The 14461-nt window shown below is 38.7% G+C and overlaps 1 protein-coding gene across 6 annotated transcripts in view; it reads left to right on the plus strand.

The window, feature by feature from the left end:
- tex9 (testis expressed 9) overlaps positions 1-14461 on the plus strand; it is a 91940-nt gene that overhangs the window by 65064 nt on the left and 12415 nt on the right. For all 6 annotated transcript variants that reach the window (XM_073032886.1, XM_073032885.1, XM_073032888.1 and 3 more), the window contains 2 exons: positions 1665-1838; positions 8531-8665. In XM_073032886.1, coding sequence (XP_072888987.1) covers positions 1665-1838; positions 8531-8665 — 309 coding nt within the window. The remainder of the gene's footprint in view (positions 1-1664; positions 1839-8530; positions 8666-14461) is intronic.

Below are 14461 nucleotides of genomic sequence, written 5' to 3' on the forward strand. Positions count from 1 at the left end.
TGGATTTATCTTAATCCCCAATAAAGCAGATCCAACTCTTTTTCTATTCTATCTCTATCTTATGAGTTAAGTAACTTGACTTTGGTTACCATGTTTTTCACAATACAACCACACTTTGGTAACGTGGTTGGAATGTGTAAAATATGATGATATTAGGTCATAAAAAATTTTCTACTCTGGTGAATGTTCATTCTGGGGTAGCTCACTCACCGTTGGTCCCCATTGAACACCTAACTCTTACCTGTGGCTTCAAGTAGCTGTTTATATGTGACCCTGCTACACTACTTCAAAAGGAGGGGTAAACCAGGTGAAGGTATCTGGCAAGCCTCATATCCTGGTGAAACCAGGTACATGCTTCTCCTAGCATGTGAAGTCAGCTCCGGTGGACTGGGTGGATGAATCAGCAGTAAGGTCCAAAGGCTAAGAAGGTGATTCAGGACTGCTTCATGGAGAGCAAGTGGCATGATAAAGTCACAGAAGAAGCCCTGGTCATCCATTGCAACCAGGTTTGAGATGACCACTTATATTACTGGATCAGGACTTCTTTGGCCGAGAAAGTGGAACTATCTCAGTGCAATGGTTTTTCTGCTATAAAATCTTTCCCATACGGGTTTAACTGTCATTGTCAGATATGACGGACAACCAGAACGCTACCATGTTCTTTTTATTGATTGTAAATGAACAATGTAGATAATGGATTGCCTTCATACAATGCTTTTCATGATTACAGCCTCATAAATATTAATTTTCATTGTAACATTCAAGATGATTGCTGATACAAAATACATAGAAAGTGGGTATCTGTCTCTCACAGATACATATCAACCAAGTTATTTGTTGATATTTTCTTTAATTTCATATTTCATTTGTAATTCAAAGGCCTTGCTTAGGGGGTTATTTTGATTTCTACCCACAGTTTTAATATTTTGATATCAAACACATTGAGAATTCTAAAAATATCCCACATCTGCTGGATGTTATCTGGATGAAGACCAATTCTTTACACATTTTCCAACGGACAGTTTTATTTTTAACAGAGCTTATATCAGTATTAATGGAATGGTTTATCTTGTTGAAAATATCTTGTCCCTACTCAACACTTAAATTTTGCCTCTGATCAATTTCAGAAAAGTTGCAAGCTTCTGTTTTTAACAAGAATAAATGTTCTCTATCTCCAACCCCCTGAATCATTGCTCTACTTTTTAAGTTACTTGATAATCGTAATTTCCACTTTCAATTGGCCACAGCAGTATTAATTGTGTCCAGAATTAGTCAACACTTGTATCTGCATAAATCCTGAACTTGCTAGCATTTACAAAGGGAAATGGCTGAAGTTATTGCAATGATGCCAGAATTTCACCACTAACAATACTTGTATTCATGCTGTAGGCTGCAGATTATGATTATTAAAAGGATTAATTTGATCAAATCCAAGTATGATATTTACGATTTAATCAGAAACTTAAGGTAAGATCATCAATGTGGAATGTTAACTACGTCTCCCGCCAGAGAAGTTGGCTGACTTGCTGAGTATTGCCGGTACTTTCTGCTTTTAATGACTGAATTTAGTGTTGATTGTGGATTGAGCAACCTTTTTAATTGTTAGATTTTAGATAAAGTTAACTTTTTGGTTATTTTTCACAATCTCTGGCTTTACTTAATAGGATGATGAAAATAACACCTTGTCCAGTCGTGTCAGGGAGGCAGAGGAAGAACGCAACAGATTACAGAAGACAACAAACATCCAGCAGTCTCAGATTGAGAAATATAAAAGTTTGGCGGACGAGGCACAAAGAAAAAGTGATGGTTTACAACAACAAGTGTTTTCTTTGCAAAAGGTATATTTACATTATAACATCTAAGTAACCTTATACCTGATCGATTTAAATTGTATTACTACTAAAATCACAGACAAGTTTCACTTATTCCTTTAGCATTCGTAGGCATTGGTTGTCTAACATAAGGCAGCAATTGATCAGCTTCCAAGTCTCCAGTAATTTGGTCATATTGTCCCTGCTGAGAAAATCAGACACTATGCAAGGATATGACATGTAGTTGAAGAACACTGTCAACTTGGCAAATTAAATGGGGCATATAAATTGCACACTGTATTTTGCTGTCTTTTTAGACTTTCATTTTGTTGGTCCCTATGCAATAATCTGGTGGCTGTTTTCCTGAGATTTGTAGACACTCCTCTTCAATTTTTCTAACAGTTTATTTGATTGGAATGAGTCTGTTTTTACATCACAGGTTCACAGAACTGAATTTTTGCATTTTCTCAGCTCTGATGAAGGTCTTGGACCTGAAATGTTAACAGTTTCTTTTTCTGTGGATTGCTTGGTCTGCTGAGTGTTGCAAGCATTGTGCTTTATTTTAAAACAGGAAACTTTTATGCCTGTAAAAGATCAATTGAAGTAGAATAATGCATCTATTTGTGCTTAGACAATAAAGACAAGTTTGTATCTTTGGAGATCAAAAAATAACTGATATGGAACATTTGAAATGGAAATAGAAAATACTTAGAAAAGCTCAACAGGTTAGGGTGCATCTGCAGAAAGAGAATAGTTAATGTTTTGAGTCTGCAAAATACGGACTCTTTCCCTTTCCATAGATGCTTCCAGATCGGCTGAGCTTTCAGGCATTTTTTTCTTATGTTTCATCTTTGAACAGCAGTTTTTGTTTGAGAAACTAGACATACATTAGGCAGACATTAGACAAAGGATGGAAATATGTTTTTTAAAAGGATGGAATTATTTCTCAGGATATTGAGAGTCTTCAGAATTATCTTCCTTTGTATATTTTAAAGCAGGTGGTAGAGAGGTGCTTGATAAGTAAAGGGCTGAAAGGTTGCACGGGATAGGTGAGGTGAGGTTCCAATCGGTAAGCCTCATGGTCCTGTTGAACAGTTGAATGGGATTGAGATATTGTAAGGCATAATTCTGATTGTAATTTGTATGTTAGTGTATATTTAAGAGATTTTATAATGCAGTTTTGTTCTTTGTTCTGCTCATTTGTATGATCTTCATTTGAAATTTCAAAAGAATAGAAATTTTAATGCAATATGGATGTAGACTATATTGCACATGCTGATGAAATTTTTCCAAGTTTTTCCTTCTGATCTAATGACACTCTTGAAGCATTGATACCAGCATGTTTCTGATTGATCTTCATGTATCAAGAATACTAAGTGAGTGTCAGTGTCTGATAATAGAAGGAACCATAATTATGATTTGACTGCATAGTCCTTTCCTGATCTTATCCAGTAAATACCTGTAAACTTTCAATAAAGGCACTGAATACTGTAAGGAACAAAATGCCCGGGCAGATTTTTCCATTATATGTCCAGGGGCACTGACATCAGGAAAATCCCTATCTGTTTCTGCAGCTGACAGCACCTCACTAAGTATGAATCAGGAATCAAAGTTGGAACCTTCAGGTCTGTGGGCATTAGTTCTCTCATTGAGATTTATTTATTTGGATGCACTGCAGTCAATAATCTTTTCAGTCGAATAGACTGTATTGTTAATCATCTAAAATTGTTTTGGAATTGATGAGAAAGATTGGATATCAGTAGTTACTAATCCAGTTGTAGGCAGTAAAATATGATGCTAGATTACTAATATTACTTATTGCTGCCATCTGCTGGTTTGGAATGAAGAGTTTACCATCTGTTTGTGATTTTCTGTACTTTTCCACAGTTATAAAAAGATGATTCTACATTTACTATCATTACATAGAGCATTAAGAAGGTCAGTGTTTTGATGGTCATATGGTATTTCAATATGCAGATTGGGAAAATCAGGTTGATGCTGAGAAGGAATTTTCAAGAGAAGGACTCAAGAGAAGGAATTTAGAATGCCTATGAAATGGCTTTGTAGAGCAGCTTGTGGTTGAGCCCAATAAGGAAAAAGCAATTTTGAATAGAGTGTTGTGTAATGAACAAGATTTGATTTGGGAGCTTAAGGTGAAGGAACCCTTAGGAGCGTGACATGTGATAGAATTCACCCTGCAGTTTGAGAAAGAGAAGCTAAAATGTATCAGTATTACAGTGAAGTAAAGGGAATTACAGAGGCATGACAGGAGCTGGCTATAGTTAATTGGAAGGGGACACTAGCAGGGATAGCAACAGAGCAGCAATGGCTGGTGTTTCGGGGAGCAATTCCGAAGGCATAGGACAGCTTCATCCCAAAGAAGCGGTACTCTAAAGGGATGAGGCAACTGTGGCTGAAAAGGGAAGTCAAAGACAACATAAAAGCAAAAGAGAGGGTATATAATACAGTATTGAAAGTTGGGGAGAAGTTAAAGCTTTTAAAAACCAACAAAAAGGCAACTAAAAAAGTCATAAGAAAAGATGAAATATGAAGGTAAACTAGCTAATAATATAAAACAGGATATCAAAAGTTTTTTCACATATATGCTCTTTCACAAAGTAAAAGAGGGGCAAGAGTGGATATCGGACCACTGGAAAATTACGCTGGAGGGTTAGTAATGGCTGATGAGATTGATGGAGAGTTAGAATTTTGTGTCAGTCTTCACTGTGGAAAACACCAACGGTATGCCAGAAATTTGAGAGTGTCAGGACAGAAGTGAGTGTAGTCACTATTACTAAGGAGGAGGTGCTTTGGAAGCTGAAATGTCTGAAGTTAGATAAGTTATGTGGACCAGATGGATTATATCCCAGGGCTCTGAAAAAGATATCCGAAGAGATTGTTGGGGCATTAGTAGTGATCTTTCAAAAATCACTATATTGTGGAATCGTTCTAGAGGACTGCAAAATTACAAACGCCACTCCAATCTCTAAGAAAGAAGAGAGACTAAAGACAGGAAATTCAGTGGTTGGTAAGCTGTTGGACTTCATAATTAAGGATTATTTAGGGTACTTGCAAATGTCATGCCACTCTTCAAGAAGGAAGAGAGGCAGAGGAAAGGAAATTATAGGCCAGTTAGTCAGACCTCAGTGGTTTGGAAGATGTTAAGATGGTTAAGGGTTAGGTTTTGGTGTACTTGGAGACACATGATAAAATAGGCCAAAGTTAGCATGGTTTTATAAGGGGAAATTCGTTGGAATTCTTTGAGGAAAATACAGCAGGATAAATAAAGGAGAGTCAGTGGGTGTTGTTTACTTGGATTTTCAGAAGGTCTTTGACAAGATGCTGCACATGGGGCTGCTAGGCAAGGTTTACAGGAAAGATACTAGTAATGGTTAGAAGGTTGACTGACTGGAAGGAGGCAAAGTGGGAATAAAGGGGACCTTATCTTGTTGGCTGCCAGTGACGAGTGGTGTCCACCGGAGTCGATGTTAGGACAGCTTCTTTTCACTTTAAATGTCAGTGTTTTCAATAATGGAATTTATGGTTTTATGGCCAAGTTTGCGGATGTTACACAGATAGGTAGAGGGGCAGATAGTGTGGAAGCAGGGAGTCTGTGGAAGGACTTAGACAGATTAGGATAATGGGTAAAGAAATGGCAGATGGAAAGCGTATGGTCATGCACTTTGGTAGAAGGAATAATGGTGTGGACTATTTTCTAAATAGAAAGCAAACTCAGAAATCAGAGGTGCAAAGAGACTTGGGAATCCTTGTGCAGGATTACCCAGAAATTAACTCGCAGGTAGTTAGGAAGTAAGGTAGTAAGGAAGTCAAATGCGGAGTTAGTATTCATTTTGAGAGGACTAGAATATAAAAGCAAGATTGTAATGCTGAGGCATTATAGGGATTGGCTAGACTGCACTTGGAATATAGTGAGCAGTTTTGGACTCCTATCTAAAAAAGGATATGTCGGCATTGGAGAGGGTCCAGAGGGGGTTCACTTGAATGATCCCAGGAATGAAAGGGTTAATGTATGAGGAGTGTTTGATGTGGGCGGGGGGTGGGGGGGGGTTGGAGATCTCATTGAAACCTATCGAATATTGAAAGGCCCAGAAAGAATGGATGTAGAGAGAATTTCCTATAATGAAAGAGTCTAGGACCAGAGGACACAGTGTCAGTGTAGAAGAACATCTCCTTAGAACAGACATGAGGAAGAATTTCTTTGGCCAGAGGATGGAAAACCTGTAGAATTTATTGCCATAGGCATATTGTTATGGGCAGTATGCAGAAGGGAATGGAGTTGAAAAGGATAATAACTCAGCCATGGTGGAATGTGGAGCAGACTCAATGGGCCAATTGGCCTATTTTTCCTTATATCTTATGATCTAAAAATAAGGTGTTTGTTTATGCTATATTAGAAACAGTAATTATGTATTTTCTTGAACTTATAATTATGCATGCCACTGTGGTTTGCAACTGAGGGGAGTGCCAGTGAAGACTGAATCACGTTGGTGTGGAATTTTGTGTGACATACAGGCACACCAGGTAGGATCAATGGGTCAGTGAGGTACAAGGTACAGTGAGGCAGAAGCAACAAGGCATGTAAAAGCAAAAAGGAGATTGGAACTAAAGAAATGCACATATGTAATTAATTGACCGATAAATGGCATGACTTAATTTATAAATGCACTTTGCAAATATTAAAAGACAGCAGAAAATATTAATTCTATTATGTCCATGTAGATGCGATGTTGATTGATGATGGAAGAAAACTTGATAGAAAGGAAGCTGAGATTCTAGTTACTGTACACAAAGATGAATTGTTTGCATTGAATAACCTAGGCAGTTAAGAAAGATTTAGGACTTGGCCTCAATCATTGCTGGTGATAAAGGTGATCATGTTACGATGAGCCAGTAAAGTAGTGCAATATGTGGGAGAACACTACCAAATTTGAAACCTGCTCTGATGAGTATTGCAGTGATGGTGCAGAGCTCTGTGGGCAGCAGAAACATTGTGCTGATGGTCTGCAGTGTTAGATTTGCTCTGGTAATACAGCTTTTATTGTATGCATCTTACACACACCTGTTGAGCACAAGAATGTTTATTATCATTCTCAATCAGCCAATCCTTTGCTTGCTATAAGTTCTCAAAGGTGTCATGACCCACTATAACCTGTATGAATTCAGTGCATATAGTCACACTGTAGCAAGAAAATGAGGGAGATACATTCTCTTTCAGCTATCATATGGTGCACAAACAGTGAACTACATCCTGCCCCATATAAGATTGAGCAAAGAATTTCGTTATTAGACATAATGTTGTTATTTTGAAAATGTTGCACTTCATCACTCACTGTGCTTCATGTATCATGTGCCATGAACATACACAACTTAGTAACAAATGACATTAACTAAGGGAGAAAAACACAATGGAAGCCACAGATCCCAATCTGGATTTCTTATTAATAAAGAGTGCTGTGGGGTAACAAGATAACAATATGCAAACTTTTCCTTCCATTATGTCCTCTTCAGTAATAGTGCTTAGTTTTCTCACATTACTGGGAGTGCTGTATTTCAGGGACACTGAAGGTAATACAAATGCGTGGGAACAACTGTTTTTTGAGTAAACCTTGATGTCAACCAGAAGTCTGGTAAAACTGCTTTGTGCAGAAGCTCTGAAGTCCACCACAACTTTTTAAAGTGATTGTTACCACCCCCTTTAATACTTGCAACTTGATACAATTATTAAAACACCTATGATTGTGTACAAACAGCCCAAAGAAATCGAGTTTCCACCTAGTCAATGTTGGATTATCTGTTTAAAACAGTGCTCTGGAAGGAAACATTCCGGCTTTTAAAAGCATGTTCAGCCGCGAATCCCTGTTGGCTGGACTTTTGAGGTCTTCCATGTGCTGCTTTAGATCAAAATCTACAAACTTTCTTTAACCTATGAATGCACGTAAGTCCTCACTATTACAGCCTTCAGTGTGATTTGCCTAACATATACGTGTGCACTACAGGTGACATTTTGAAGTTCTAAAAGTGCTTGCAGTGTCCTATAAAAGAGCGAGTGAGCATTGACTTCAATCTCGTCAATTTTTTTTAGAAACAACATTCAAATTGGAGTTTCACCCAGTTGCAAAGACCACGTAGCATATATAGATTTTTAGATATGTACTATATAAGGAAATTGTATACATTTTATACAACACCCTTCATGCCATTAATGTTTCAAATACTTACACAGCCAATAAAAATATGTAAATATCCTGTACACATATAAAACAAAATCTTCTATAAGAAAGGTAGCAGTAAGTGTAACCTCGTCCAATGGAAGGGTTTGAATTCTCAAAAATGTTGTCTTCCTAAATTTGGTTGAAATCACTCCCAATGGGTGGCTAATTTGGGGAGGGAGGTTTGGGTCATTTATCTATGTTATCTATGAAAGTTAATGAAAGGGCTGTATTATTAAATAACCAAAAATCAACATTTCTATTTTTCTTCCACTGGATAATCAGCATAAAACTGAGTCAACAAATAGGTTCAGTTTTTGAGAAATGCTTTATATTTGTCTATATTTGCAGAGCCTGAGTTTTTTTGTGTAGAAGTAAAGCCTATTATAAATAAATACCTATTCATTACAATATAAATAAATGTTTTCCAATATTTTGACGTATTGTAACTGACCATTCTATAACATTTTTATGGAATTGTTAACCTAGGAATTAGACAGCCAGAAAAGAGCCCAGAAGCAATTTGCTACAAACCATAGTGCCACAGAGGTTCGCCTGAACAGGGCATTAGAAGAGGCTGAAAAATACAAAGCAGAACTTAATAAACTGAAGCAGAGCAATAAGGTAAGCCTACAGAAAACTTTACCAATCCCACACTGAGCAATGCTTGAAGGCAGAGCAAGTTAGAGAAGTGTCATTAAAGTAATGAATCCTGATTTTAAACCCAAATCACTGAGTGTGCTCCAGTATAAGCCTGCAGTCATTGCAATTTTTTGATTGAGTTGCATGCCCTTCAGGATTGAGCATGATTTGTTTCCACTCCATTCCTTAGTCTCTTGAGGTGACTGAAAAGACTGATATGAGAACAAGAAACAGGAAATCAGAAATAGGGATATTTGGTACCTTGTACCTCCTCTGCCATTCATGACTGATCCTTTACCTAGTGCCTCTTTCCTTCAATAGCCACTTATCTCTTGATATCTAAAATTCCATTAATTCCTTTCTTAAATGAATTCAGCAATTAATCCTGCACAACCCTCAAACATACAATTATAGAAAAAACATCATTATTTCAATCTCTCCTTATTGTGTTTATTTCTGATCGCTTCATTATATGAAGGACGTGGAAGCTTTGGAAAGAGTGCAGAGGAGATTTACCAGGATGATGTCTGGATTAGAAAGTATGTTTTATGAGGATAGGTTGAATGAGCGAGGGCTTTTCTCTTTGGAACGAAGGAGGATGAGCGGTGACTTTATAGAGGTGTACAAGATGACAAGAGGCATAGATCGTGGATAGCCAGAAATGTTACCCAGGGAGGAATTGGCTAACTAATATAAGGGGGCATAATGTTAAGTGTTGTGAGGAAAGTATAGGGAGATGTCAGAAGCAGGATTTTTTTTACACAGTGTGGTAGATGTGTGGAATGCACTGCCAAGCGTGGTAGTATATACAGTTATATTTAGGGACATTTAAGAAACTCTTAAAAAGGCACCTGGATGAAAGAAAAATGGAGGGCTATGTGGGAAGAAAGGGTTAGATTGATTTTGGAGTGTTATGGACCAGCAACAATAGATGTAGAATGGAGTCAGGAAGTTATTGAAAAACAACGAAATTTATTAACACTCACGCAGAACCATAGAAAATTAAACAAGCGACTAACTTAAACAGAAGTTAACAGCACTATGCGTCTATAGCTCCCAAGCAGTTTAAACTTAGAAACAACTCTTAACAAAGTCTTACTCCAGCACAGTCTTAGAATGGCAGTTCAAGAAATTTGATTAGTGATTCATGGGGTAGTTGAGAGGAAAGACTTTTAGATTCAAAATGTGGCGAAGAGGCGATTCTTGAAGAAACGAAGATTCAAAATACAGCGGAGAAGCAATCTCACAGAGGCAAAGAAACAGTTACTGAAGTTTGCAGCAGTGCAGAGTACTTTTCCCGCAGTCCACAGAGTTCGGACACTGGGTAACTGAAGTAGCAGTTGCAGCTACTCCCAGCCATGACGTAACGTTCTGAAGAGTCTCCGAAGAGTCCACAAAGAGCGAGATTTCACAACGTAACTGACAGGGACTGTCCTTTCGCCAAAATAGCCACCGCACAAGACCCGAGACTATGCAGGGGTTAACCAAAAGTGGGTGCCACAATCCACATATGGATTTCACGAAATGTCAGTCACAATTCGAAATGCACAGCATGCTGCCCCACTCCTTGTGGGGTTGTTGCAATCTTCACCCTCAGTCTCCTTTTCCGTTGACTCAAATTACTCCTGTCCGTGTGACTGTGCCTCCTTCCACTTCGACTCCCTGAGCAGTTGGCGTTGCTCTTTTATACTGTTGGGGATATGTCATCACGTGACGCTCACAGAGACAAAATCATGGATTCCTAGTAAATCATGTGACGTCCCAGGCATCGAAACTAAGAGTTTCCAGCAATACAAGTCTATAGGTACGTTACACTCAGTAAACAAAACTAAAATCATGTGACACTTACAAGAATCAAAACTGTGGACATGTAACAGGAGTAGGTTAAAGGATTGGCACAACATTGTGCACCAAAGGGCCTGAACTGTTCTGTTATGTGGCCAGCTCCTTATTTTAATAATGAGGCCCAGTTCCAAATGCCACAGTTAGGGGAAATATCATCACTGCATATACTCTCTTCTGTTACAATTTTGTACTTTACAATAAAATCACCTCTTCGATCCTTTGAAACTTGTGAATATAGGCTGTCTGTTTAACTTCTCAAATCTGCCATCCCAGGAATGAATTTGAAGAACTTTTGCTAGACTCGCTGTATTGCAACTCTGTCCTTCCCTGGGTAAGGAGATCAGACCTGCATTCCAGATTTTAGATCTAGACTCACCAGGGTTGTGTAACTGGAGCAGGACATAAATGTTAAAGCTAATCGTAACATTTACCTTCTTGGAATCATAATCTGCTCCACAGATGCTACCTGGTTTGCTGAACGTTTCCAGCTGCCTCTGTTTCTATTTCAGATTTTTCAGCATCATCTGCATTTTTTTTTAAAATTTTCTGTATCTGCATTTTTTGAGACACAGATGCTGGAAATCAACGCAATGCACACAAAATGCTGGAAGAACTCAGCAGGTCAGGCAGCATCAAGAAAAGGAATGAACAGTTGACATTTCAGACTGAGTCACTTCGTCAGAGTCCTCACAAAGGTCCTGGTAAAACACCTGCAGTCCAGGAGTGCAGTGCTGCCAGAGCTCACCGGAGCACCGCTCCGGCACCTCTGTAAAAAAAAAATGTCAAAATAAACAAGTGGGGAATTTAACAACGGCCGCATATTAAATAGAGGGAATTTTACGGAAGCAGGGAAGAGAGGGTGGTGGCTGATGGGGAAAATACCACTAATAACATTAGGGTATTTGATAGTTTTTGGTGAAATCCTGGAGCTGTGACTGTTTTGTGAAATTCCTCCTTGCTCAACCCGTTGTCCCAGCATACCCTGCTGTAGCCTCCCGCCATTTCACAGATCCTCAGTCTCTCTCCAGCACTCGTTGTTTGAGCATTGTTCGCTGAGAAAATGAAAATCTTAGATCTTCTGAAAAGTGGCGTGTTGCTTGCCAAAGTGGGCCGTAAGGTCAGTGAGAACGAATCGAGCATTCGCACAATAAAGCAGAAAGAAGCTGAAATTCATAGAAGTGTTAGTGCTACCCCTAAAATGGCAAAAATGGTCTCTGTGGTTCGTGATAAAGTGCTTGCAAAGACAAAGAAAGCATTAAGTGCATGGCTAGAGGACATGTCACAGAAGCGTATCCCTGTTGATGGCAAAATTATGCGTGAAAGAGCATTTAGCCTCTATGAGCACTACTGTGAGGGGGTTGAGGAGAGTGAGAGGAAGGAGCTTAAGGCTAGTAAAGGATGGCTGGCTAGCTATGTAAAGCGCTACAGCCTCAAGAACTTAAGATCACAGGAGAATCGGCATGGCAGATGTACCAAGTATCCTATTTTGGAGCCGATCGAAGTACATGCTTGAGGTCTCAGAAAAAAAAATTGTTGATCACAAACTATCAAAAGCTCACACTGCTGCTCCAAGTGTTGAAAATATAGCTAGTGAAGATGCTCTTGGAAAATTATGTGACACCATGAATGCTTCGCATCTAAAGGCAACTTGTTCAATTTTTCATTCTGCGTGTTATTTAGCTCAGAATGACAGACTATACTCTGATCACTTTGGCTTATTGGAACTTCCAAAAAAAATGTTATTGACATTGGAATGGGACTGCATGCCTGCACTAGTGCTACAGAGATAATTAATCGCAGAGCCATTAATATGAAAAAGAAAATTTGCCAGCATATCAAGCAGATAAATGGCAATTTTTCTGTTCTCATTAACGAATCAACAAGCCTGAGCATTAAGACCGCCCTAATAGTTAAGGAAGGTGATCCCCATTTTTATGTTTTTAGATCTAATTGAACTGCCTGATCAGAAAGCTGCAACTATTGAACTGTCTCAATAACTATGGGTTTGATGACTCTTACTTGAAACAGAACCTTGTTAGTGATGGGGCAAGCGTAATGCTTGGTGTCAAATCTGGTGTTGCTACAATTCTCAAGGAACATTACCCTGATGTGATAATTTGGCACTGTCCTAATCACAGATTAGAACTTGCAATAGGTGATTCGGTGAGAGAAGTTCCTGGAATAAATCATTTTCAATCATTTATGGACAAATTGTACTCTGTTTACAGTAGATCACCTCTAAATCAAAAGGAACTGTCTGAATGTGCCTCTCAACTAGAACAACAAATTTGCAAAATAGGCTGTGTTCTGGGCACCAGATGGGTAGCTAGCTAATTTCGAACAGTTTCAGCAGTGTGGCAAAATTATGAAGCATTGCGCTTTCATTTTGAAAAAGCAATAAAGGATGAAACAAGATCTGGGAGTGACAGAAAATTCTATGAAGCTCTGTTGAAGGACAGTTTCTATTGGACTTAGCTCTAATGTATGACACGTTGCATGAACTTGGTTTACTGCCAGAGTGTTTACAGAAATGCACTACTATGATGGCTTATGCAGATAAACTGATCCAACGGAGCATAAGATCACTGCATGGACTGAAAGAGCAACCTGGTACAAAAACTCTAGAAGCTCAAGAGACAGTTGAAAAGAGGAAGTTTGGAGAAATCACCTTAACAAGCAATAACAAAATTGTCTCCATTAATTATCTTATTATCCATTAATTTCTTATTAGTCTTATAAACAATTTGCAGCACCGTATGTTCACGGCAACATCCTTAAAAGGTTCTTAAACTTCTAAACCTCAAAAGTATGTATAAATCCCTGCTAAATGAAATGTGTGACCTTGATAAAGATAACTGGCCTGCTGAAGTACTGCCTAATTATGGAGAAGCTGCAATATCATCTCTCTGTAAGAGGTTTAAGCGTTCTTCCTCCTCTGTAATAAACGTCTTCAGTGATTATGTGGAGGATCGTGGATGCTGCATCCTCCAAGCTTTACGCCCATTACTGAGCTGTTCACAAGTTATTCTTATTAGTACTGCTGAGAATGAGAGAGGATTCAGTCACATGAACTTGATAACAACAACAACAACAACACGTTCAAGTATTCTCATAAATCATGTATCAACACTTGTGTTTGTTAAACTACACGGACCTCCTCTAGTTCAGTGGAATTCTGAGTCATCATGGCTGTGGTAGCATAGATCAGCAGATGACACCAGGACAAGAGTTGCTTCAGACCCCTGAGCACATATTACACCTGACCCTTTGTGGAAATTATTGTGAAACTTCTCACTAGTGGCATTTGGTAAGTAGGTAATTACTTTTAAATTGGTAAAATACATGATTACACCATATCCTCGTTATATGCGTCTTCAGACAATGTGGATTCACAGTTATATGTTGAACCTATTTCAACCAACTTCTCCTTGTATGTGTCCAAAACTCAGTTATCCTAGACTGTTGGGATGAGAAGCACCACTTTCCTGCCAATGCAAGTCATGTGTACAGGCCTCACAGTCTCACTCCTGCCAGTCTCGCATTGGTTTTGGCAGCGTATGGATGTGCGATCTTACGCTCTTAATCTTTTGTTGTTATTACCTACAGTGCAGTGATTTTGTGCTTGAAATATTTTACTATGCTACTCTTTGCAGTTGCGAGCTATGATAGCTGAGTTAAGCATCACACCCAAGCAGGTGTTTAATGCAGACGAGACCGGGCTTTTTTGGAAGCGTATACCGAAACGCATTTACATAAGTAAGGATGAAAAGACCGCGTCAGGTTTCAAGGCAGCAGAGGATAGATATACTTTGCTTATGTGTTCCAATGCCGAAGGAGACTGTAAGATGAAGCTTCTCTTAGTTTACCATTCACTAAACCCCCGTGCTCTTAAGGGTTTGAGTAAGAATAAGCTTCTTGTCCATTGGGCAGCTA

The sequence above is a fragment of the Hemitrygon akajei genome, chromosome 30 (assembly GCF_048418815.1).
Source record: "Hemitrygon akajei chromosome 30, sHemAka1.3, whole genome shotgun sequence".
In the NCBI taxonomy this organism is placed as follows: Eukaryota; Metazoa; Chordata; class Chondrichthyes; order Myliobatiformes; family Dasyatidae; genus Hemitrygon; species Hemitrygon akajei.